The sequence below is a fragment of the Haliaeetus leucocephalus genome, unplaced genomic scaffold, assembly GCF_000737465.1.
Source record: "Haliaeetus leucocephalus isolate CR32 unplaced genomic scaffold, Haliaeetus_leucocephalus-4.0 Scaffold657, whole genome shotgun sequence".
Lineage (NCBI taxonomy): Eukaryota > Metazoa > Chordata > Aves > Accipitriformes > Accipitridae > Haliaeetus > Haliaeetus leucocephalus.
This window is the reverse complement of record NW_010973093.1, coordinates 4,440,662-4,466,055: the sequence shown is the minus strand read 5'-3', so window position 1 is coordinate 4,466,055 and position 25,394 is coordinate 4,440,662. Positions and strand designations below refer to the sequence as shown.

Here is a 25,394-nt window from a genome sequence, read left to right as displayed (position 1 = left end):
GTTTGGGGAGCAGTGCCACGGGGGGAGGGAGCGGCGAAGGGAGCAAGGCTTGGCGCCGGGGTGAAGGGCGAGCAGCGAGGAGGAGAAGGAGGAGGACGAGGGGGGAGGAAGGCTCTGGCTGCAGCCCGGCCAGAGGGGCTGAGCCCAGGGGTGGGGACAGGGCCAGGAGCCGGGGAACGAGGGGACCCGCTCGTCCTCGGGGCGGGGGGGGCCGGAGCCGCCATTCGGCCAGGCAGACGCCAGGTTAGCCCTGCTGCAAAATGTCCACAAACACCGTAAAAAAGCCAAAAAAAAAAAAAATTGTAAAACGGAGGAAAAAATAAAAAGAGCAGAAGCGGTGGTGGCGGGGGGACAGGGGAGAGCGGCGGGGGAGCCCTCGTCGTGCCAAAGCCCCCCCCGGCCTCGTCCCACCACACCAGGATCCGGCCCCACGGCACGACCCACCCGGGGCTGCCACCCCCACCCACGGGTGCACCCCGGGGCACGGCACGGCTCGCAGGTGGCTGCAAAGCTCAGCTTCCCCTTTGGGGGCAGAAAAGTGGAATTTAGGTGCTTTCTCCCACCTGGCCCACACAAACTAAAGCTGGACCCAGACCTCAGGCAGAGGAAGGGCTCGGGGAACGCTGGGCTCCTTTAGGCTTTTCCTTGCACCTTCCTTGCACCGCCAGCCCAAATTTCGCTACAGCCCAGCGACACCCACTGCGAGCCGGCAAGGGACCCGCAGGAAAAATCCCCGAAGGCCGCACGGTTCCCACGGGGCTGGCAGGATGGGGATGTTGCGGTGGCCGTAGGGATGCTGAGCATCCTCTCCTCCCGCTGCTCCCGGGATGCTGCTCCTCTCCCAGGGATGCTGAGCATCCTCTCCTCCCACTGCCTCTGGTGCTGCAGTGGGGTTGTTTTGCTGCTGGATTCACACCTGGGGATGCCTGGGTTGGGGACACGGAGGTGCCGGTGGCCTTACCTTGTCCGCTCGGCTCCCGGGGGGAAGCCAAAGCTGGTGGGAGGTGGGGAAGGGGTAGCTGAAATATCCGGCGATTGCTCAGGAATGGGTGAGTGGGGGGTGGCGGGGAGCTCGGCGGGCGGCGCGGGGGGCTGAGCGGCCGGTGGGGTGGAAGACGTCTTGCGCACCACTGAGGTGCCTCGGCGAGCCACCCACGAGGTGTCCATCACCCTGACGCCCATGCTGGAGGGACACAGAGACAGGCTCTTAGCACCCACCCGGCAGGAGGGGACCACCGGCACCGCGTCGCGGCTCCTTTGGGGTGCCTGGTCCCTAAAAATGCCTCTTCCATCGGGAAGCTGCTGGGAATGAACCTCCATGGCAGTAGGGCAGGAGTGGCTGTGGGATGCGCTTGTGTCACCCACCGGCCACCTCTCCCTTCCCCAGGTACCAGCAGGCACCAGCACCCTCCCAGCATCCTCCCAGCAACCACCCAGCATCCTCCCAGCATCGCTTCAGAGGATACACTACCTTTGGATTTTCCTAAGGCTGCATGGGCAGAAACACACGATTATTAGTGCAAAAAAACCCCTAAAACTCAATAGTGCACAGGGTGCAGTGCCTGCTGCTCAAAAAAGGAGCCGTGAGGTTAAGGGCTTCGAAAGAGGGGGCAGGAGGGGCACAGCGGGGACCAGGCTACACTGTGATGGGGAGAGCTCGGGATGATTTTTGGAGATGGGGAGAGCCCTGGGGACATTTTTGGGGGATGGGGAAAGCCCTGGGGGTGTTTTCTGGAGCCGACCTGACTGGCTACAGTCCCTGTGAGGTGGCACTGGGGGGGGAGGCATGCACAGGCTGGGAGTGGGGAGCTTTCCCCTGGAGCAGAGCCCACACACTTTGGGGACACCCGGGCACCTGACCCCATCGTGGCACAGTCCCCGTGCCACACCACGGGCCACCCCACTCACATCTCCAGCAGGCTGGGGGAAGGCATCAAACCTGAGCTCACCTGAGCACCCCCAAGAGCCCAGCATGGAGAGCAGGGGGTCCTCCCACCCCAGGAACACCCAACCTCCACCAGCTCAGTGTCACAAACCCCCGCAGGATGATGGCAATATCACCACCTCCCTCTCCCCAAACCCTGACACTGCAAAGACCCTACCCATCCTTCTTGTAAAACTCCAGCATCATGTTGTCCGTGGCCACGCTGAGGGGCCGCCGTGCCTGGTCGTGCTGCCGGCGGTCCGCGTGGTCCATGTCCGGGGAGGGCATGGAGCTGTAGTTGGCATTGTGGTTGACGTGCATGGGGCTGCCGTAGTTGCCTGTCACATTGAACTCGATGTCTGGGACAGGGGGGAAGGAGAAGGGGGAGGACATGGGGTTGTGTGTCCTCAGCGAGAGGTGGGATGGGGCACTGGCACTGCAGGAATGCTCAAGGGTCCTGGAGTGGCTGGGTTGGGCTCACTGCTGTGATGAGTCTTGCCACATCTCTGCCTGAGCTCCCCTGCCCCGGTCCAAGCCAAGGCAAGTGGAGGAGGCCAGCAAAATAAATATGGGAGCTCAGCACCCCATTCCCCAGGGTGGGCTGGGAGGTCCCACAAAGCCCATCCCACCCCACCATGGCTGTGGGGCACAGCCTACCTCCGGGGAAGAACCAGTCGGCATGCTGGATGAGCGGCTCGATGATCCCCACGATCTGCAGCGAGACAGTCGTCATCATCTCCGTCATGTTCCTGCAAGGCGGCGGGCAGCGGCTCAGCAACGCCACCGCCGCCCGGCCTTATTCCTAGAGGGATTTTGGCCCCGGACCCCCCTCACCCCCTTCCACAGCATCCCTCTGCCATGCTCGCTTTCCACCCGGATACCTTACCCATCCGCCTGCGGCCAGAGGAGGTTGGGCCCCAGCACGATGGCCACGTTGCTCGGCGTCATTTTATTCGTGTCCTGGTACTCAGTCAGCTTAGCCAGGAATTTAATCAGGTACCTGGAAAGCAGAGCCAAGCCGTGTTGGTGTATCGGGATCCCACCCTCTCCGTCCCCTCCCCGGGTCCTCCTGGCCCCGGGCTCACCTGATGTTGTTGTAGTTGGCTTTGGGCAGCTTCTCGCAGGCGCTCCAGAGAGCCTGCAGCCGCTTCTCCTGCTCCGGGATGCTGCGGGGAGGCGGGCGAGAGGGTTATCCCCCCTCCCCACCCCAGGGCTTTCCACCCCACCAGCTCTGCCCTCGGGGACCCTGCGAGACCCTCGGGCTGCTGCCAATATTATATAAGTAAATTAACCCCAAAAGCCTGGCCAAAATGAGAAGGAAACCTGTTGGCGGCAGGTTGGATGCTGGTCCTCTCTCCACCTCTGTGCAGCCCCCCCAAGGTTTGTGTTTTGGGGGTGTTTGCTTCGGAAGGGGAAATTACTGCAAACAGCCCCCCAAAACAACAGCCCGCTCCCTCCCGTGCCACCCTTGGGGACCATCCCCTCCAGCAAGCCACCGCCACGTCCCTTCTGTACTCCAATGTTCCCAGGGCAGGTAGGGGACATGGTCAGACCTTTATTCAGGCATCACCGAGGTGGTTCCCACCCCAAAAGGAGATGCTCCTTCTCCCAACTCCCTCTGCCTCTCATCCCCCTACCCCAAACACCTCCCATGGTGGAGCAGGCAGGCTGCTGCCACCTCAGCTGGCCCAATCCTGCTGGGTTTGGGGGTTCCACGGTGCAGAGCACACCAGCAATGCAGGTGGGAGCTCCCTCGGCCAGCTGTTCCCCTGGGGTTTGCACACCTGTCCAGAAATGGCACCAATGCCCGGCACCCAAGGGCTTGTTGAAAGATGCTGGGTGCTCTGGACCACACTGGAGACATCAGGGTCAGGGGACATCAGGACCACCCTCACTGCTGGGACCCGTGATTCTCAAGGATTATCACGGGAACCCTCCTGGCTCTCAGACCCTGGAGGCAACACCCCAAATGCTGTGATCCACGTCAGAAATAACTCATGACCCCCAAACCATCCATGGGGACCCAAGATGCCACCATCTGTGCCACAGAGGAATGGGGAGGATGCTCCAAACTCACTTGGAGGCCTGGATCCACTCCTCATACAGCTCGAACGTCATGAGCGGCTCTGGCAGCTCTCGCAGGTAGGACTTGAGGGCTCCTGTGGCACACAAGGGACACGGGGCTCAGCACCGCAGGAGGTGCCACAGGTGGCACCAGCCACCAGGCACAGAGCCATTTCCCTCCTCGGCAGTTTGACTCGCGTCCCTCCCAACCTCCCCACCAATGCACCTCAAAGCACCCATTAGTCCCTCCAGCTTGGTGAAGCCCGTACCTTCCCCTGACCCCCAGCAACCACCTTGCCACCTCCACCTAGTCCCTCCTAGCACCTCCCCAATTCCTTCCACCATTTTTGCCTCCATCAAGTGTTCACCCAGCTCTCCGTCACTCGTTTTTGCCTAGGACATTCACAGCTCCTTGTGCCGGGAAAAGGTTCCCATTGCAGTCAATAGGAAACCAGGGTCCAATCCTGCGCTCGCCAGAGAGCCCAGCCCAGGAGAAGAGCAGCTGATGGGCATTTAACCCCAATTAATGGTTAATAGCGGCCCCACGGGTTTGGATCTGTGCTTGGAGAGGATCTTCACCCCAGAAGAGGTAGAGAGACGATGGCAAGCTTGATGATGACATGTGTGAATCCTCCCGACTGCTCCTTGCTCCTGCAGAGCCTCTCCTGATCAGCATCACCCACATTAGTGTCACCAGGGCCCTGCCACTGCCTTGGATTATGATTGCATCCCTGCTTTCTACCTTGCCTGTGACTATAAGTGCTGCTTGAGCCTTTGGCCGGGGAGGGGACATGTGGGTTGAGGTTTGTGCTCCTTGGTGGATGGCAACTCCTAAATGCCCCCACTTCCACCAAATGCTGTATTTCTGCACCTGCATTTGTCACCCTGTATATTCTGTCTTTGCTTTTCAAAGGCTTTGGGGCAAATCACAGAAGGGTTGAGGTTGGAAGGGACCTCTGGAGGTCATCTGTTCCAACTCCTGCTCCAGCAGGACCACCAGAGCTGGTTGCCCATGACTGTGTCCTGATGGCTTTTGAGTATCTCCAAGGATGGAGACTTCACCACCTCCTTGGACAACCTGTGCCAGTGCTTGGTCACCCACACAGTGACAAAGTGTCTCCTGATGTTCAGAGGGAACCTCCTGTGTTCCAGTTTGTGCCCGTTGCCTCCAGTCCTGACACTGGCCACCACTTGAAAAAGCTCTGTCTTCTTTGCACCCTCCCTGCAGGTATTTTTATCCATTGATGAGGTCTCCCTGAACCCTCTCCTCTCCAGTCTGAACCCCTCCCTCTCCTCCTGAACAGTCCCAGCTCCTTCAGCCTTTCCTCCTAGGAGAGGTGCTCCAGGCCCTTCATCATCTTCACAGCCCTTCACTGGGCTCTGTCCAGTATGTCCATGTCGCTCTTGTAGTGCCCAGGACTGGAAGGATCACCTCCCGTGACCTGCTGGCATCACTCCTCCCAGTGCACCCCAGGACACCATTCGCCTTCAGCGTGCCGCAAGGGCATGTTGCTGGTTCATGGTCAGCTTGGTGGCTACCAGGACCCCCAGGGCCACCTCTGCCAAGCTGCTTTCCAGCTGGGTGGCCCCAGCATGTCCTGGTGCCTGGGGCTGCTCCTCCCCAGAGGCAGGACTTGGCCCTTCCCCTTGCTGAACTTCACGAGGTCTCTCTCAGCCCATTTCTCCAGCCTGTCCAGGTCCCTCTGGATGGCAGCATGACCCTCTGGTGCACCAGCCACTGCTCCCAGTTTGGTGTCCTCTGCCAACTTGCTGAGGGTGCACCCTGCCCCATCATCCATGTCATTAATGAAGGTGTTAATCAGGATTGGACCCAGTATTGACCCCTAGACTACACCACTAGTTACTGGCCTCCAGCTAGACTTCATGCCACTGATGACCACCCTCCGGGTGCCCATGGTTGGTGCTTGGGAGCTGGATGGGCCATCCCGCACACCACCAACTCCCCTGCCCCGAGGCAGCCTCTACCTGCGATGGCGTGTGGGTCGGCCGAGTACTCCTGCACATCCACCACGCAGCAGTCCAGGGCGGCCTTGAGCTTCTTCAGCTTGGAGGCCGAGGGAGCCACTCGGAAGAGACCCTTCACAGAGGACACGGGAGAGCGTCAGACAAGCTTTGGGGCCGGTGATGTGCCCAAAGCCCCCCCAGTTCCTCGTCCCTGTCCTGGAGGCACCCACGTCCCCTTCCATCATGCCCAACCAGGGGTGGCAGGACGTGGGACCCACCTCCTCCTGCATGCCGCACTCCAGCAGCATGGTCACGCACGCCTCCACGGGGAAGGCGATCTCCCGCCCGCTGACGGCCAGGTGCTCCTCCAAAGGCTTCCCGAAGGAGGGCTTCTCCATCCATGCCTCTGTGATGGGCAGAGGGGGTGAGAGGAGGGGGAGGACATGGCAGGGATGGTGCTGGATCCGGCATCCCCTCCCCGAAAGGCCCTTGGATCACAATGTTTTGGCAGCAAAATATTCCATTTGGGTGTTGCTAAAATAACAGGACCCTGCACTTCTGTCCTGGGCACCTTGGGAAGTGCTTTTTAAAGATGAAATCCAAACAAAATGTTTTCCAATCATCACACGGGACATTTCAAAGGGGCTGGATAACGTTTTCCGGGGGGAGCAATCACGGGCAAACCTTTGCAATATATTCCCCTTCTTCCATCACAGTTTGAGGCAGGAATATTTTGTAGGATCAAGAGAAAAAAATAAAATACAAATCACTCCCTGCCCCGCTGCAGCGATGGCAGCACCCCGAGCCCTGCCCCGGGGAATGCGCTGCTCTCGGGGCCATCGCGCGGGGCTTTCCCCCACCTTGGTCTCCCAGCCCAGCTCCTACGGAGGTTGCACGCCGCAAAGCAAAGCCCCAAGACCGCCCCCCCCCCGCCTTGGTGCTGGGTTCCCACCCCCGGTGCTGCGCTCGATGGGGATATTCGGGCAGGTTCCCCCCGCTCCTCCATGAAGCTGGCCAGATCCTGCCCCTCGTGACCACGTGGGATGGGGATGCCCTCCCCAGCGCTGGGGCAGGTGGGATGCAGATGGGGTGAGCAAAGGGAGGACGCTCAGCCACAAACCCAGCACCACGCTGCGGGGTCACGCCGGAGCCGGCTCCTCATTGTGGCAAAGCCCCGCGTGGCTCCGGCATGACGCAGAGCGCTCGGCGTCGCATGCAGGAGCGGGACAGACCCCACGGCCACTTACCCTGCTGGGCTTTAATTTGAGGCAGGACATTCTGCAAAAGCGCTAAGGATTTCCGATGGTACTCTGCCTGCACCTCGATCAGCTGGGAGGGAGAGATGGCGCCGGCTGTCACCGCTACGGCCAGGGACGGGGACAGAGGAGTCCCGTGGGGATGGGTGGCACTTACGGTTTGAAAATAGTTTGCATAGTCTACTTCTTTGGCCACAAAATTGTACATGTCAGCCGAGAGCTGGTCCTGTGGAGAGCGGAGGATTAGTCACCATCCCACTCATGCTGCCCTGATGCCACCATGATGGCCCCTTCAGAGGCCACTGGGAGGGACCAGCTTGGTCACACCAGGAGCCAACAAGCAACATGGCACATTGCAGCACCCGCTTGATATGTGCTTGGGATGTCAAATATACAGCAGCACGGCGGGGGTTTGCTCTCTGCTGCCGTGCAAATGGTTCCACCCTCGCCCCCCCCTCCTTCCAGAGCCCACAATTAGCTGGCACCTTGCAACAAGCTCTCTGGAAGCGAGAGTTACTTGGAAACAACCTATCAGCCAAAGGCTGCACATCCCAGTGGGCTGAACGGCACAAATCCAGGCCAAATTAAACCCCAAGTTTGCCCGTCCCTGCCCCGTGCTGCATTGCAAGTGGCTCATTAACCACAGGGCAGCAAAGCAGCACGCACGGCTCGGCTGCCACGGGTAGCATCCCAACCGCTCGGTGCGGACCAGGCTGACGGAGCATTGGGTGCTTCTTGCTCTGAATTGCAACGAACCCCTCAGCACCAGGGCACGTGTCTCTCTGTCCTCGCACTCGCAAAACAGACATTGCTGCTTCCCCAATTGCTCCTTTCAGAAAATCCCCTTGGATAACTCAACTGGAGGAAAACCAGCAGGCTTTTAGAACGTTGCGAGCACATCCCGGTTGCAACATCCACCATCAGTATGGTGAATATACTGGGGGCCAGCTCCTGGCCCAGCTGGTTTGCTGGGAATTGCTGGGCGTGTGGGGCTGCCATGCTTCAAGATGGGGGGAGACAGCACAAGTTTGAGACCGGATTTTAAAGGCTATACAGGTTCTGGTTGTGTCCCTGGAGAAAAGAGCCAGGATTGGAGACACACACCCAGCTACAGCTCCTGCCCAAAACCTATAGCGCAAGGTTCACTCAGCCCTTTGCATTTTCTGCCTCTGGGGAATTTAAAGCCATGCGAAATTGCCTGCAGATTTCATTGCTGAATCCCGTGGCCCATGACAAAGGTTCTGACAGCAACATCCCGCCTTGCTCAGACACTTTTCCCACCCAACATGACCGGCTGGGTGGGTCATGCTCCTGAGGGATGGTGGGGGGTGACATGGCTGGCTGGTACACACGGGCTTGGCATGTGCCGGTGCTTCCTGCAGGTCTCTGTGCCAGGGATGGGTTTACTTGGTGCTGAGCTTGCTGGCTTCTGCCAGGATAGGTTCCCTGGGAACAGGATGCTCTCCGGCTCCAGCGGGATATGGAGGATGGGGATAGGGGAACTGGGGACGTCCTGCTTGGCTGGTGAGCATCACCCACTGCCACCAGGCTGCGTTTGGGCATGGGGACCAGCCGGAGGAGTGTTTATCACAGGCAATGGGGTAAGAAGAGGGTGAAGAACGGGGTAAGAGGAAAGACTGCAGGTTTTCGATGGTGCCTGGGATGTCAAGGTCCCCCCTCCCCAGCGATCCCCCCGGGATCCCCGAGTACCCTGCAGATCTCCACTCTGTTGGCCGCCTCCTCCATCTCCTCCCTGAGAGCATCGGCTTTGGCACCTGAGGGCTGCAGGTTGCTGGCCAAACCCGAGGACTTTGCGGACTGCTGCCACCTGCAGAGAGAGGGCAGAGCTGTCACAGGGAGGGATGGGGACGCGCACAGAGCAGTGGCTGGATCCCAGCGGACTTGGAGAGCAGCCCAGGGACTTCCCTCAGCCAAGCCTACCATGGTCCCCAGGGCTGAGCACCATGGAGATGGTCTCAACCCAGGCTGGGATGCAGCATCCACTCCAAACCCTGAACATCCCCAGTCCCCACAATTGGCTGCACACACTAGGCTATAATTAAGAAATTATTTTCAGCAGGAGAACGAGCCTCATCCAGGTGACAGGAGAGAGGAAGGTGATGGGAGAGCCTGGATATGATGTTGGGGACTACAGACACCTGCCAAACCTCTCTGCAGGGCGATGTGTGGGGCTTGGCCAACTCAACGGCCTCAGGCAAAACCCAAAGCACAGCCTGCCGGGTCCCACCACAGCGTCTGGGACACAGGATGATCCACAGGGTCATCCCAGCTCCACCCCAGCACTACTCTACAGTGGTAGGAGCACCTGGCTCTTTGCAGTCACATAAGAACTCAGAAAGATAGGGAGAAGAGGAAAACAATAAAGATTTGTGCCAGGAAAAAATACTCCTTTCTGCAGAGGGCAGGCAAGAAAAAGGGCTCTACAGATTCTGCAGACAAGTAGAAATCGTGGGTCATTGCAGAGCTTGACTTCAAGGCACACAGTGACATGGCTGAGACTTATTGTCCCAAGGGAGCCACAGTACCAGGGCTCTGGGACGTGTCCTCCACAGTGCTACCTATCACTTGGGAATTTTTATTTTTTACAAAGCAGCTTTGAAGCCACTCCCTACCGTGTCCTGGAGGAGTCCATGTCCAGCACAAGCTTCGCCAAGTGCTTCCTCTGCTTTTGGATATTCGGGATTTCCACCTGCAAGCCGGGTGGATAAGGATGCAACTCCTTATTTTAACATCATTAGGGAGATGGGACAGCTCGTCCCTCCTCTGTGTCCCCACCTGGGCTGTGCCACCCCCTGCCAGCCCCGACTGCAGAACCCACATCCCTGAGAGGAGCATCCTTGGGGGAGCAAAGCTCCCTGCATTAGGGAACTGGATGAAGGCAGGAAAAGGGCTTTTGGGGATGGCAATGCAAAGCCTCCCACGCACGGGCACCGTTTGCCAAAGGATTTGGTAACAGCTGAAAGCCCCGAACACCAGCGGTGTGATAAGGCTCTTGTTTCTGCTGGGGAAGATAAAATCAGAACCAAGGCCAGGACATTTTGCTAGATGTAAAAAGGGGGAAAAAAACCCCGAGTAAAATTGAAAACCAAAGTTGGCAGCAGTGGGGAAAAGGAGGAAAAAAAAATCCCAAACAACAATGGTATGTGTTTGGAGCTTGGAAAAATGGGTCAGAAATGAGCATGTTAACACCTCTGCATTCAGGAAAGGCAGAAAAGAGCAAGAGCAGCGAGAGCGGGCAAAAGAGCCTGGCAGGACCACGGCCCCAGCAGCCAGCCCAGCTGAACGTGCAAATACCACCTGCCAATTAAAGCAATTAGCAAACATCTCAAAGACGGAAGGTCCCTTGCAGGGGCCGGGAACCAAATACGCCGCCTAAGCGGTGAAACCCTGCCTTCCTCCAGGGCTTGTTTCAGATGTGAGTCCCCGGCACGGTGACACCCCAACGTCCCTGCTCACCTCAGCCAGCACGAAGAGGGGCTCGATGACGTCCCTCTCCACCTGCAGCTCGAAGTGGATGAGCTCCTGAGCCAGCTTGTCCTCTGCCTCTCCGCACAGCCGCAGCATCTTCCTGCAAGGGTACCGGCAGGGCTGGGCACCGGGCGGCTGGGGGGAGCCACGGGCAGCCATCCTGCACCCACGGGGGTGGGTGATGGTCACCAAAACCCCTGGGGGTCTCAGCAGCGGCATGGGGCAGCCCCTCCCTGGCAGAGGGCTGGAGGGAGGGCGGCAGCCCAGGGACTGTGGGCACTCTGGGTGTTAGGAAAATCTCATTCCCTAGCTATCGTACCAATTATAGTCTGAAATTGTATGGACTTTCGGAAGAGAGGGATACAGTTTACATTGTTCGCTGTGTGACTGAAGGACCCCAGCTCATCACAAGGAGAATAATAAGGGAAACCTCTGGACTACTGATATCACGCGAGCATCCCAGCCCTTCCAACACCACTGTGAACCCCGCCGATGTTATCTGGCATCATAGATAAGGAACCGCAGCAATTCCCGGCAGCGGCATCCTGGCACCCCTGCAGCATCCCGGCAGTGGCAGAGTGCCCGGGGAGACCCGGGCCCCCCTTACCCCAGCAGGGAGTCATCCCCCAGCACAGCCGATCCCTCCATCAAGCACTGCGCCAGCGTCGTCAGCGGCAGCTTCTTCTGCAAAGAGAGGGCTGCGTTTCCCACCCCGCCGCCGCTGGCAGCCCGCCCGGCATCCTCAGAGCCCTGCCAAAGCCTCACCGAGCGCTTGTCGGCGTCCACACCTTGCTGGCCCTGCAGACATGCCGTCAGCTTCTTGTGGGTGCTGTGGGAGACCTGCTTCACCAGCTCCAGACGCTTCTCCACCTGTGGATGCAGTGGCGCCCATCACCGGGGTATCCCACCTGGTCCCGCACCCACCATGCAGGGACCTAAGGGACCTCTCACTTTTCAGTGAAAGCAAGTTTAATTGCTGCTGCAAGGGATGCAACAGCCCCGGAGCCCAACCCCTTCCCAGGGCAGGGATGCGTGAAGCAAGAGAAGGTTTTACCAGGCTGGTGCTGCCCCATCTTAACCCCCTGAGCAAGGCTGAGGGCTGGATCCAGACCAGCCTCCAAAGCCCTTGTGTCCCTGGGTGAGGGCAGGAGGTGTCTGGCCCCAGCTGAGCCCTGCCACAAACCAAACTGGCCGATACTCTAACCTGGGGCTGAAGATTCCCTTATTTGCCTCTGCATTGATTAAATTAAGCAGTTCATCCCAAAACTCAGCGAGATGAGTCATTAAATGTAAGCAACCAAGATCTGCTGAAAACCAAAGCTCAGAGATGCAGGGAAAACATGGACATCTCAAAATTTGGGGAAATAATCTGGAAAAAGAGAAATATTCCCTAAAGCTGAAAATCTTGGGAAATTATCTGGGGAAAAAAAAGAAATACTCCCTGCCTGGGAGAAGCGCTGATCCTGCAGTGAGCCTGTGAGGCAGGAGGCATCTCACGGGAGCCTGGTACTCAAGCTGAGCTGCCCTTCACCACTATTATAATATATATATACACATATATATATATATGTATTTTAAAAAAATAGATCTCCATGATGCTTGGCTGAGGTAGAACAGATTCTGCCATCCCTGCAACATATACATGTTCCTTTCAACATATACACAGATGTATACACAAATACACATATACGCGTGTGTATATATATTAATTACGTATATAAAAATTACACAAATTATATATATATATACACACACACACACATCCGTGTATATGTTGAAAGGAAGGGGTATGATGTTCAGAAGGGCACGTATGTGGGTGCACACCCATCTACATGAGCCAAACTGGAGGCAATTAGATACAACGCTGGGAAGGGTTTGGTTTTGGGTTCCCCACCATCCCTGGAGACAGACCCCCATGAACTTGACTGACTCTTTGGGAGACACCCACACGAGGTGGCACCGGCCATCCTCCCCACTGAATTATCTCCAAAAGGTGTAAAAATCACCCGTGCAATGCCAGGTGTGCCCTCAACGGTGCTGGCACAGATGCTACCTAGTGCCGGGATGTCACCGGATGGCTCTAAGAGCAGGGTCTTGGTCTCAGTGCCAAGGGGCCATGGAGACCTCAGAGCTTGCAAGGAGGAACACCAGAAGTTAAACTAGAAAGAAAAAAGGTTCATTATTGATGTTCCCTCTGGCTGCTGGTGGCAGGGAGCCCTCAGCTCCCCTCTGGCCCATCCTACCGGGGCTGTCCATCCCTGGGGACAGCGGAGCACGTCACCGCCACACCCTGCCCGTCCCTGCCACCAGCACCGGCAGTGAAAAAAGGGAAAAAAACCCCAAATCCCGAAGGCTGGAGACCGACTCGCAGGGGTGCATACTGCAAGGACGGTGCTGTTGAACAGCAAACCAACCCACCAACACCCCAGGAGCCTGCACGGCCGCTTCCACCAGCGATTTCTCACTGGTGCCAGTGCAAAAGGATTAACTGAGGCAGGCGGCTGCCCTCTGTGCCCAGCAGGGACGTTTGCAAACAGCTTCATTTCACTCTCTTCCAGCACAGTCTCCTTACTTCCTCACTCAAACCCTGCTCTGATTTTTGACTAACACACGGCTCTTGCTAAAGCCTGATGTGTGCAGGGAGCAGCGTCATTAGGGGCAAGTGAGGGCAACATGTAGGCAGGACACGGTGGCAGAAAGAGCTAAAGGTCACTCTGCAGCCACCGTCACCTGCAGGTTGTTGCCTCCTGCCACCAGCATCCTTGCACACCAGTTCTCTGGCTGTTTCTGCAGAATCTGCTAACTGAGAGCAATGGCACAGACCAAATTCGCAAGCTGGAAGGTATAAATACATCAGCTTACACCCGAAAGAGGTTTTCAAGTGGCTCCAACAGCAGCCAGACTGGCTGACGCCAGGGGATGCCCGCACTGTGATGGAGGAGGAGCTGGGCAGCTGTTTTGCTCCTCAGTGCCCAAGTGTGACGATTTAGAGAATGTGTGAGTTAGAAACCTTATGAATTCAGTGATGGATTTGTGAATTTACGTCCCTTTGCTGGCAATTCCTCAGCCGCTTCCCTCCCTGGGGCATGCAGGAAGCCCTGCTCTGGGAGCAAAAAGCACCAAGATGAGATGTCCCCGAGAGACTGTGACCCGAGCATCACAGCCGATGCTCCAAGGCACCACGTGAGGTTTTTGGCTCAGCGCTCTTTTGCTGAAGTTGTCCAACCCATCAGCTTTGGGGACTGTCCCCTGCTGTCACGTGGCCTGTCCCCAGGGCAGGTTTTGCAGTAGAGAGGGGAGATGCAGGTGTCCGCAATCCGGCTGGCCGTATCAGGTTGCCATCCTGGCGGAGACGAGACTGGATCCGATTCCAGCTGACCTGAAAACCAGGCTGGGAAAGGGCTGGGAGGGTGCACGGGAGGGAGACGATGCCGCTTCCCACGCTTCCAACCCTCTCCTCCTCCTCCCAGCCCGTCTCATCACCGCAGGACACCGCGGCACCGACTGGCACAGAGCTGCTGCTGCCACATCCAGCACCCACGGGTGGGTGCCTGGGCACCCACAGGCACCCTGGGTGTGGATCAGACCAGCTGCAGAGGACCTCACCTGCAGGAGATCTTCGCTCAAAACCTCTGTCTTCTCAGCCCTGCAAGACAAGAAAGAACATAAAGTGCTGGCGAAGGGTCTGGCACATGTGGCAGAGACGGGGCTGCACGCCATGGTACTGGGCACAGCTGAACATGCTTTTCCATCGGGATGCAGCCGGTGATTTAAGGCTCCCTGGTCCCACCAGCCATTGCCTCATCTAAATAAGCAAAGGATGGAGCATCTTCACGGCTCGCTGTGAGCGTGCCATGTCCCACACCAATTTAGGGTCCTGGTCTCCCCCTTATTTCTCCATTATCCACAGCAAAACAGGGACGCTAAATTCCCAGGAGGATGCGGGCAGTGCTGCGCAGGGAGGCGGTGCGTCTATGCAAGAAAGCAGCTCCCTGGGCCGTGCCGGGCTCTGGCACACCCTCAGTGCCGTGGATTTCAAGGACACAACCCGTCCGCACGACTGAGCCTCCTCGGTCCGACGCAGCCGACTGAATCTGCAGCGGCAGCTGCTGCCCGCGGCTTCGCCGTAACCCTCCCCGCTGCTCGTCGGAGCCGGATTTACCGCTCCAGAGCGCGTGTCATCTGCTGTCTTTGCTAGCGAGGAGCGCCGGGGATGCAGAAGGAGACACAAACCCGCTGCAAGACCCTCCTCAGCCACGCAAGGACCCACAGCATCCCTGCCTGCAAAGCCCCTGTGGCCACTCCTCACCAGATCTGCTCAGACTTATTTAAACCATCACACTCTGGATCATTTATTCATTTTCTTCAGGGTTTTTTACAACTTCAGTGCATCATCTCTCTTTGAAAAATGACCTCCTTCAAGATGCGCGTGGGCAGAGTTGTGATTTAGCCAATTAGTCCCTAAAGGTTTGTTAACAACAAAAGCTCGGTGCCCTTATCCTTCTTAAAAAAATACCTTTATTGCCTGAGCCCTGGTTGCTTTCTGCTATCCAAGCTGGTTTCTCAGCTTTGAGAGACTGAGTGAAGTATTGAAAAAGCAGAAATAAGGAATAAGCACCAGCAGAGCAAGGTTCAAAGAGCAAGCACGGCATGGCAGCAGCACCAGCTAGGGCAGGGCTTGGTCTATGGGTTCATCTGCAAATACACCATGTCCAAAGACTTTTAAAAAGTGCAAATTAACTGCATTAAATCTGGTTTGTGTATGAAAGTTGTCCCAGTGTCTGATTTAAGTTGGTTTTAAAAACAAAAAAAACCCAAACCCTATTTAATTTTTTAAAAAGGGGATTTAAATGAAAGCATTATAATATCTTCTATATGAAATGCAAGCGATGCGCTGGTCACCCGGGAGCAAGGGCTCCTCAGGTTGTCCTCCTCTTCTCCAAATCACCTTCGCTATCATTTTTGGACAGGGTTGGAAACGCTGCAGAATTAGCACAAATGGGGAAGAAAGCAACAAATATCCACCAGCACAGACACAACAGCCGTCCCCGCTTCCCTGCCCTGGCTCAGGATATATTTAGCATCCCAAAGGAGAAGGAGGTGGCAGGGATGCAGGCGAGCATCATGCACTCACGTGCAGGCACCGCTGGTGCACATCCCTGCCGCTCACTGTGCGCCCCAGAAATTATCTCCAAACTTTAAAAAAAGGTTGGGGGAGAAAGAAGTCCCTCCTGTCCTTGTACCATTGGGAAAATGCTCCCCCCAAAGTGATGTTTTTAGGGTGTTTTCTCCTCTTCCAGCCAGGCTGATAGATGAGTTTTGCACACCCCATGGTCCCACGCTGGCAGGTCTCTCTCCCAGCAGCCACAAACCAACACGTGCTACGCTCTGACGTGCATTTGGGAAGCAGAAAACGATATTTCAAACAGGATAACAAAAATCTGGCCTTGCTCTGCTTTTCAGCATAGCCTCAGCGCAAGAAACTTCAGTGGCTTTAACAGAGAGCATCCCCCAGCCACAGCTCCGGCACAGACACCCGTGCCAGCCCTGCCGCATCCTGGGATGCTTAAGCAGGTAGGAGACCCTGCCAGTGACTAATTTGGCTTTAAAAAGGAGGGGGGGAAAGGCCGCAGCATTTTATGTATAGGAATAAGCAAAGAGGCTGTTGGGAGTCGCTTGACACAGCTGCCCAAGGATGCAGCAGAGTGATGGGCATGCCGTGGGAGCACGGGTTTCCCCACCTGGCATTGGCATCTGTGGGAGCTGGGATGCTTTCTCCTCCCTTCTGGCTTGCAATGGGGATGGGGGTCTCTGTGTGGCCTTGGGGACACGCTGCAGCCACCGGTGGTGGCACAGGCATGTGGCAGGGCTGCGGCGGACTGGCATCGCTCATGGTGGTTGGAGCCAGGTACCACCACGTCCTGCCAGCACCGAGTGCTGGCACCCTGCTCCCACACCTTGGCTTGCAGAATGGGGTAAAACGCATCCCCAGAAGCCACCACAGGGTGTTTTTGCAAAGCCAAAGCAGGGGACAAGTCTCCTGCCTCAGGACACCTGGACTCTACAGGTGATGCCACCAGCAGCCACAGCAAAGAGCTCCCGCAGGAGAGCCCGGTCCTGTGGATGTACCGGGGCAGCAACCTGGCTGCAGCTCCGTCAAATGTGGTTTATCAGCTGCAAATGGGACAGATCCTGCTCCTGTACATATGCACTGTCCTGCTGACAATGTGGCTCTGCTGCTGTCCTGCCACCCCACCTAAAGCTCCTTATTAATTTTCCAGAATGCACCAAAAAAATACAAATAATTCCTCTTGTCTCTGTACTTGCTCCCACTGGCAAATTATATCCAGGAGCACGAGAACCGAGCGGCGCCTCCAAACCCACAGAAAGCCCAGCCCAAGCCGCTCCACATAGCCATTTTACATGTAAAGACTAAAAAATAACATCATCCTACTCCACTGACATCGCATTGCATTACAGCTCTGTGCTGTTAATGCCACCAGGAAGAATCCCATTATATCCGTTATGTTTCTAAAGTCTCAGCCTAAAGTTAATACGGTTTTACAGGAGCTTATATGGTTTTATGAGCCATCCTGTGAACCTGCAGCAAGAAATGCTTTGTGCAAAATGCACATCCTCCCAGGGAGCAGCCAGGAAGATGGACGCTCTCCTGTACGCCCCGGGCTCCATCGTGCCTGGGGGGTACTTTTTGGGTGCTGCGCCCTTGTCAGCACTTAGAGATGCTCAAGGAGACCCTGGTGCCCCAATGCCACCTCCCCAGTACCCAGGGATTTCCCCAAGGCACTCGGCGGGGATGGAGAAATATTATGCTGCTGCCTTTTCTGGGAGTGGGATGGCAGCACCTCTCTCAGGATCTTGGCAAAGCATCTTCAGCAGGCTCAGCCCTGAGCATCTCCGCTCACCCCTTCCTTTTCAACAAACATTTTTGGTTTGTGCTTTCTTCTCCCTCCACATATCGTGCTCCAATTAGCATGCCACTTGAGGACAGGTGTGGGTCCCCATGCCTCCCCAAGCTCTCTCGCCTTGGCTTCCCATCCCCAGAGAGAACCGCTTGCCAAAACCCTTGGGATTCAGGAGCCCCAGCTCCCAGTTTGCTCTCAAGCGCTTAGTTCAGACCATGTGGAACGTTGGAGCCCAGACCATAAAGTTGCTTCCGAAACTGCAACCCTACAGAAATCCATTAACAGCATCAAGAGGAACCAGTTTGGATGTGACTGATGCTGGAAAACTTGTCTGGCTCCAGCAGAGATGCTCTCCCTGTTCCAGCCTGGCATCTTACTCCCATCCAAGCAATCCCCCAGGTCCTCCAGTCCATCCCCAGCACCCCCCAGTTCAGCCCCAGCACTGACCCCATCCATCCCCATCATCCCCCAGCCCCTCTTGGTACCCCCCAGTTCCTGCCCAGTGCCCCCAATCCACCCCAGCACCCCCACCCCCTCCTGGCACCCCCAGTCCCCCTCCTTGCTCCACTGCTGGTTCTGTACAAGCAGTCAGAGCCGAGCAGTGATGAAGCTCCCTGGGGGGGGTCGCACAGATCCCAAATTCCGCCTCTGCCATAGCAGTGACGGCCGTCCCAAGCCCAGGGGACCCCAGGACCTGCTCCCTGCCCGTGCTGCTCCAGCCACACATGAGAGGCAGCCGAGCTCCTGCCTGCACAAACCCATCTCCTTCCCAAATCATCATTGTGCCTGAAGGAATTCCTGGGGGTGCCAGGGCCCCCGTGGTGGGGAGGCAGAGGGACACAGGCTCCCACACCGTGGAGCAGCTGGGGGGCTACATCATCTCCCCCTTCCTCACGCCCTGTCAGGGTTCAGGGCCCATCTGTGCTTAGCCCGTAACTCCTGACACATGAACGATGCTCAAGGGTCTGACATGTGCAGCAGAGCCCCGGGAAGCAGCTATCCAGTGGCTGGAGCATCCCATGGCCTAACCATCAGAGCAGGCAACTGGTGGCACCAGCAAAGCATCTCCTCTACGCACCAGTTTAAGCCAGTATCAGCTTTCGGCAATTCTCTTCACCCATTCATTTTTACGTGCGTCTTTCTATCCCCGTGTCTCACAAAGCGGATGCAGCCAGGCTTCCCACGCTCGGACATGACCTGCCCCGGGGAACCAGAGACAGTGGTTTTTGCTCATGCAAGGTGGCCTCAGCAAACAACAGCACCCAAAAGAGGGGTGCAGGGACCCCCCAATTTCCCTGGCTTGTCCCTAATCCCCCCAGACTTCATGCCTTACAAGTTACATGCATCCTGCTGGAGCATCCCTCGGAGAGGCAGCCAGGATTACCGGCTTTCAACACTTTCTTTCATCTTTCCTTTAGGCAAATAAAAACCCACTCCTCCCCTTCCCCTCCAGATTTCCACCCTGGAGCTGATTTTCTCAGCACAAATCCAGGCAATCCGCAGCCTCAATCAGCACCCAGACACTCGCATCCCTGCAAACAACTGGGAGAAAAGGCACAATTAATATGGAGAGTTAAAAGCAAATGAGCAGGAGATGCAGCTACAACTTGGTCGGGTGTTCACTTCTGCAAAAACTAATTGCTGCCGGCAGAAATCAACACCAATCAAGCAAACTAAGTTGATTTCCAAATAAACCCTGTGGCTTCCAGTGCCTTGATGTGAGGAGCTACAGCAAAGCCGGTGCTTCCCTGGAGCATCTCCTGATGCCAGACATCTCCATCTGGCTGGACCATCCATCATCAGCGCCTGCCCCATGTCCCCACCACTGTCCCCCTCTGATGCTCAAACCACCCAAGACAAGGAGCCCTTGGCCTTGCATTTGACCCTGCGCCAGCAAAACTCAAAGCACAACGATGATTTCGTGACAGTATTCTCTCTGAATGGGAAAACCATCACGACTGGCTGGCAGGCAGCGCTTCACCCAGTGTGGGGATGGGCAGGAGCGAGGATTCGTCTCTGGAGGCAGAGCATGTCCGTGATGCCCTGAGGACCCCCTTGCCCACACCTCCTGCCCAAAATACCCCTTTCAACCCCATCCCTGGCCACCCCGTCGCTGCAGTATGCCCATAAATATTTCATCCCTATTTAATTACTGACACCGGCCGGTTCCCCTGACTTCTGTTTGCTCCAGCCTAAAAATAGCCTCCTGGCCAAGCACAGGCAGAGGGAGGCATGAATACCCAGCCAAGGCCATCCCGCGCCAGCAGTGTTGACTCCCACGGATGGGTCTGCCTTGCCATCCCACATGGGCTCGGGGAGGGTGCCCAGCTCCATCCCAGTCCTGTCCGCATCTCCCTCCGGTGCTGCCGCACGTGCTTGGGGGCTGGTACCCATGGGAAAATTCAAGGTCCTCGAGCCCCCAAAGCTCAAAGGTGAGGTCAATAAGGTGAGGTTCAACCATGCAACTCAGATAAGGTGCTGAGCATCCGTCATGTGTTCTGGAGGGAGGAGAAAGCCCTTCAGATCTCATCCAGACAACCCCTGGAAGCACTGGGCATCGCGGTTCAGGCTGGATGCTGGTCCATGGACCACGCCGTCCCCAGCTTCTGCCGTCACCTGAGCTCTCCTCGCCACTGCATCCCCAGGGACACGCAGCCCGACGGCTTGTAACCAGGATCCGGCTAAGGCCAAACGGAGCTGCGGATTTTTCCCGGTGCCTTTTTAGCAGGCAAGAAGCAAAACATCAAATATTTATATCCTCAAATCGCTGCTCAAATGCCCCAGGGAGATGACTCCGAGCTGCAACATCCAGCGAGACGCGGTGAGATGGCCCCGCCAGCGCCTCCTCCAGAGCATCCTGGGCTCATCCTGCCCCAGTGGGTGACCCGGAGTGACGGTCCCCATGTCCCAAACCCACAGCTAAGGGCAGTGATGCCCACCCAGTGGGCCTGGTACCAGGACTCAGGCCCCAGCAGCTCACCCGCCTTCAGCTCAGCCAGGCTGGAAAAGTGGGATGAAATGAGTGGGGAAGGCTGGTCCAGCTTTCCTCTGTCCTTCTGCCCACTGCTGGGAAAACCAAAGGGATGAGAGTGAAATGGGGGACAGAGTTTTAAAGACAGGAAAGCCTCTTTTCCTCATCTCCTGTCCCTTTTCTGGTTGCGAGCTCTCTCCATCGGCATCCCTTCGGCAAGGGATGCACAGGGCCCTTTGCTCCTCGCTCCCAGCACATCCCTATCAGAGGAACCCCCCCCCCCGGGGTCACATCCTGACCATGCTTCGGTCCTGATTTGAAAATCATGGAGAAGTCCCTGCAAAGCGCAGGGCCCCGAGGCTGCTGGACGCGGGGACAAAACCTTCAGCCTGCTCCATGAATATTTCAGTTTGTCAGCGCTGCCGCCTTGCGAGGAGGATAAAAATATCCCCAGGGTTGCAGGGATGCTGCCGGCACCATCTGAGGGGCGCGGCATCGCTTGGCAAAGCCAAAATCCCAGGGGGGCCTGCCAACAGCGAGCCACCAGAACCTCAAAGTGCAAACGTGGAACCCAGCTATTTAAAGCATGTTGTTCCCTCCTGCAAATCCCATCGGAAAAATCCCAGGTGGTGCTTTTATTCCCTCCGTCCTTATTTCATACACACAGAATAAAACGTCCTTATTTCTTGCAGAATATTGTTGCTGCACAGAGAATAAAACCTCAGTGTTTAAAGGCTTTATATTTCTGTGCAGACTTTCTGGTGCTTGGAAGAGCATCTGCCCCGAAAGCCACCAAAGCGATGTCCAGCCCAAAATGCCACCGCTGTCCCCCGGGATGGGGCATACATCTTGGGATGCTCAGAAAGGACCAGGAGGAAACAAACAATCCCCCCAAGCTGACACCGTCCTCCCCGGAGTCTCCCCAGTTCCCCTGCTGTGCCATTCGGGAACCCTGCCATGCCATTCTGCAGGCGGCTGCGAGTGCCTGTTTTATTCCCAATGGAGAAAAACCCATATTGAACCAATTCTGGAAAATTCACGGAGCTGTTTCGGCTGCCGGAGCGAGTATTGTGGCATGCTCGTGGCTATCATCCTGTGACCTCGAGGTGAGGGCACGAGTTCCCGCTGGCTCAGCCGCTGATGAAATGGATAAATAAATAAAAATTAAAAAAAAAGCGCTTTGCAGAAAGCATCTTCAAAATGTTTTACAGCCACTTATTGATTTCTCTTCCCTTTTTCCACCCTGTGGAGATAAATATTATGGCCCTTTACAGACTGGGTGCAGTTATTCTCCTGAAGGTTGGGTACCAAGTGCAGGTCTGGGCTGGGATGAGCATCCCCAGTTCTTTCTATCTGTCTAGTGAAATGACCTAAATAAAATAAATAAAAAATAAAACAAAACAAAACAAAACAAATAACGTGCTCAGGGCACAGCAGAGCGTGGTCTGTGCTGGCTGGGCCCGTCATACTCACAGACTGGGCACCCCAGTGCCTGCAGGTACCGCTGCCCTCCCCAGGGAACCCAGCAGGTCCCCACATTGCAAGCGGAGCTGCAAAGGAATGTGACAGCCCCAGGAAAAGGAGCTGAAGATGTATTTGGAAAGGTAAGGAAATGTACTCAGCATCCTCACCCAACCCCTGACCCTGACCCTAACCCTAACCTTGTCCCTAACCCTAATCCTGACCCTAACCCTAACGTTAACCCTGACCCTGACCCATCCCTGCCCGCTCCCCACGCGGGTCAGCCCCAGCCGCACGCTCCCCCCCACGAGTGCCAGCTGCGGCCACCTCACAGGGACAAAGGGCTGCCCCTGCCTGTCCCCTGCCTGTCCCCTGCCGGGGTACTTCTGGCAGCGGCTGGCAGACCCACGGATGGGGTTTTCCCCTTCGGCTGCCTTTTTCTTCCTTTTTTTTTTTACGGAAAACACACCACCAAAAGCAGAAAAAGCCACCAGGGGCTGGGACCCCCCCACTGCACCTCCCTCTGCACACCCTGCGGGGTGGCCGGAGAGATGTCACCGCTGTCCCCCCCAGTCCCACAGGGCCACCCCCACAGCAGCGGGATCTTCTGGGCCAGGTGCTGCTGGCAGGAGTGACACCAGCTGGATGCCACCACTGCCACCGCCACACACAAACTGTCCCCAATGCCCCCGTCTCCCCCCAGGGGACAACCTCCATGTGCAGCGCAGACCCCAGCCCTGGGGCAGCATCCAGCCCAGTGGTCCCCAGCCCCGGACTCGGGGGTGCTGGCACTGCAGGGTGATGGTGGCCCACTGGGGCTTGGTGATGAGCAGGCGGGGACAGCCCTCAGACCGCAGAGGGTTACGGTGCATATACCCTGGTGAGCGTCTCCCAGGGGAGACAAAACACCAGGTTTCTATTATTATTCCTCATTTCTATTTATTATTCCTCATTTCCATTTATTATTCCTCATTTCCATTTATTATTCCTCATTTCCACGTATTATTCCTTATTGCCATGTATTATTCTTCATTTCCATTTATTATTCCTTATTGCCATGTATTATTCCTCATTTCCATGTATTATTCCCTATTTCCATCTATTATTCCCTATTTCCATCTATTATTCCCTATTTCCAGCTGGCTGGAGAGGGCTGCTCAGGGCTCCACCATGGGGAAGAGGGATAAAACATCAGCCCACACTTGAGATGGGGGACCAAAGGGGCCAGGTCGAGGAAGGGGATGGTCCCCAAGCTCCTGCTGAGCCCTGCAGAGGCTCCAGCCGCCCTGTCCCAGCGCTAAGCAAAGAGGGGGCCACATACCACCCTACCCCCCTCCCCCGTTAAACCCAAAGAGCCTGGCAGCACAGGCAGCTCTGCAGGCAGCAGACGTGCTGGGGTATACCGATGGAGCCTCCCAGCTGCCCATCGTGAGCCGGCGTCGCAGCGAGCCCCTAAGAGGATTAGGGGTTTAGCAGCTCCAAGCCCCGCGGCCGCCATCCCCGCTCCCCAGGCTGCGAATCGGGCGCTGCGGGGAGCCCAGCATGGCCCCGCGCTCCCGGGGGATGTGGGAAGGAGGATGCTCGCCTTGTCAGCAGCACCATTTTGAAGCCAGGCGTGCGTGCGGTGCCCGGCTCACGTCTCCCACGCGGTGCTGGTGGGACCTGGGGACACCCCTCCCCTGCAGCCGCCCAGCCGCGGGTGGGAGATGTGTCAAACCTTCTCGGTGCATCCGGAGAGCAAACCCGGCCCGGCGCAGATGCAAGAAAATCACACGCTCTGTCCTCAAAACAGCCTCCTCCTGCTGCTTCCTCAACGGAGGCAAGCACCGGTCTCCCAGCAATCCCGCACCGCGTTCCTGCACCGTGTTTCCTGTACCGTGCTCCCGCACCGCATTCCCGCACCGCATTCCCTGTACCACGCTCCCACACCACACTCTTGTACCGCACTCCCACACTGCGCTCCCACACCACATTCCCACACCGCACTCCCGCACCACGTTCTTGCACCACGTTCCTGCGCCGTGCTCCCACACCACGTTCCCACACCACGCTCCTGCACTACGTTCTTGCAGCGTGTTCCTGCACCGCGTTCCCACACCACACTCCTCTACCAGATTCCCACACCGCTCTCCCACACCACGTTCCTGCGGCACGCTCCCAAACCCCATTCCCGCACCGCATTCTTGCACTGCGTTCCTGCCACCGCGCTCCCACTTCACGCTCCTGTACGCCATTCCCACACCGCGCTCGCTCCCGCACCATGTTCCTGCATCACGCTCCCGCACCGGATTCCTGCAGCACGCTCCCAAACTGTGTTCCAGCGTATGCTTACACCGCGTTCCTGCCGCCACGTTCCCGCACCGCGCTCCCGCACAGCCGCCACAGCCCCAAGACGGTGCCCTGCTGCCATCCCGGCCCTGTGCCTGTATGCCGGGGCCGTGCGGCAACATCGCGGCCGAGGCAGGAGCCGTCGCCACCGACCACCTCCAGCCCGGCCGAGGACCCAGAGCCGGTGGGGCGATCCCCATCGCCATGGGGGACATGGCGAGGGGGGACGTGGGGGATTGCAGTGGAAGTCCAAGCCCTCGGCTCCGGGAGGGGATGCTGAGCCCAACGCCCCGGCCGTGCCGGTGCCAGTCCCCCCGCGCCTGTGGTTGAAGAAAAAAAAACATCCCCCCCCCCCCCCCCGCCCCAAGCTGCAAAATCTCCGGGAATTACACAACAGCCACCACCAAACCCCAGGCCTGGCCGTGCATCGGTGAGTGTGGGCATCCCCGCAGGCATGGCCCCTTCACCCGCGCCCCGACGTGTCCCCCTGCACCCTGCCTGCTCCCCTTCCCCACAGCCAGCCGGGGCCACCCACGGGTGCTGGGGGGAACAGGCCAGTGGGGCACCCCACAGCATCAGGGCTGGGGTGCCTGGACAGCAGATGTCTGCGTGGCCCAGCCCTGGGACACAGGGAACGGGCAGGGGCAGCGGGGCAGGCAGGGAGCAGACAAGGTACAGGACCAGAGCAGCGAGGCAGGCAGGGGAGCGGGGAGCAGGCGAGGTGTGGGATTAGGGGCTGTGGGGCAAGCAGGGCTCGGGCAGGGGAGCGGGCAGGACGCAGGTGGGCGGTGGGGCAGGCAGGGAGCGGGCAGGGTTGCGGGATCGGGGCTGTGAGGCGGGCAGGGCGCGGGCAGGGCCCGTCCCCATCCCTACCTGCCCACGGTCTGGTTGGCGAGCTGGCGCATGCGGTTGAATTGCTTCTTCATGGTGGCGGCAGCGCGGGCGCCCCTTTACGCGGGCAGGGCGGGCGGGCAGCGGGGGGCCGCGGGCCGCCCCTCCCGCATCCTCGCCCG

General features: G+C 57.5%; 1 protein-coding gene across 1 annotated transcript in view; it reads right to left on the bottom strand.

Annotated features, from left to right (window-relative positions):
• Positions 1-25,307, bottom strand: part of ARHGAP44 (Rho GTPase activating protein 44) — a 27,266-nt gene extending 1,959 nt beyond the window's left edge. The window contains exons 1-18 of the mRNA XM_010579492.1: positions 25,255-25,307; positions 14,305-14,344; positions 11,464-11,568; positions 11,306-11,382; positions 10,687-10,798; positions 9,843-9,919; positions 8,920-9,037; positions 7,367-7,435; positions 7,201-7,282; positions 6,232-6,359; positions 5,975-6,086; positions 4,002-4,083; positions 3,010-3,090; positions 2,811-2,924; positions 2,582-2,673; positions 2,103-2,283; positions 1,472-1,489; positions 962-1,183 (exon numbers count right to left, since the gene is read on the bottom strand). Of these exons, the coding sequence (XP_010577794.1) occupies positions 962-1,183; positions 1,472-1,489; positions 2,103-2,283; positions 2,582-2,673; positions 2,811-2,924; positions 3,010-3,090; positions 4,002-4,083; positions 5,975-6,086; positions 6,232-6,359; positions 7,201-7,282; positions 7,367-7,435; positions 8,920-9,037; positions 9,843-9,919; positions 10,687-10,798; positions 11,306-11,382; positions 11,464-11,568; positions 14,305-14,344; positions 25,255-25,307 (1,763 nt within the window). The remainder of the gene's footprint in view (positions 1-961; positions 1,184-1,471; positions 1,490-2,102; positions 2,284-2,581; positions 2,674-2,810; positions 2,925-3,009; positions 3,091-4,001; positions 4,084-5,974; positions 6,087-6,231; positions 6,360-7,200; positions 7,283-7,366; positions 7,436-8,919; positions 9,038-9,842; positions 9,920-10,686; positions 10,799-11,305; positions 11,383-11,463; positions 11,569-14,304; positions 14,345-25,254) is intronic.
• Positions 25,308-25,394: the final 87 nt, after the last annotated feature.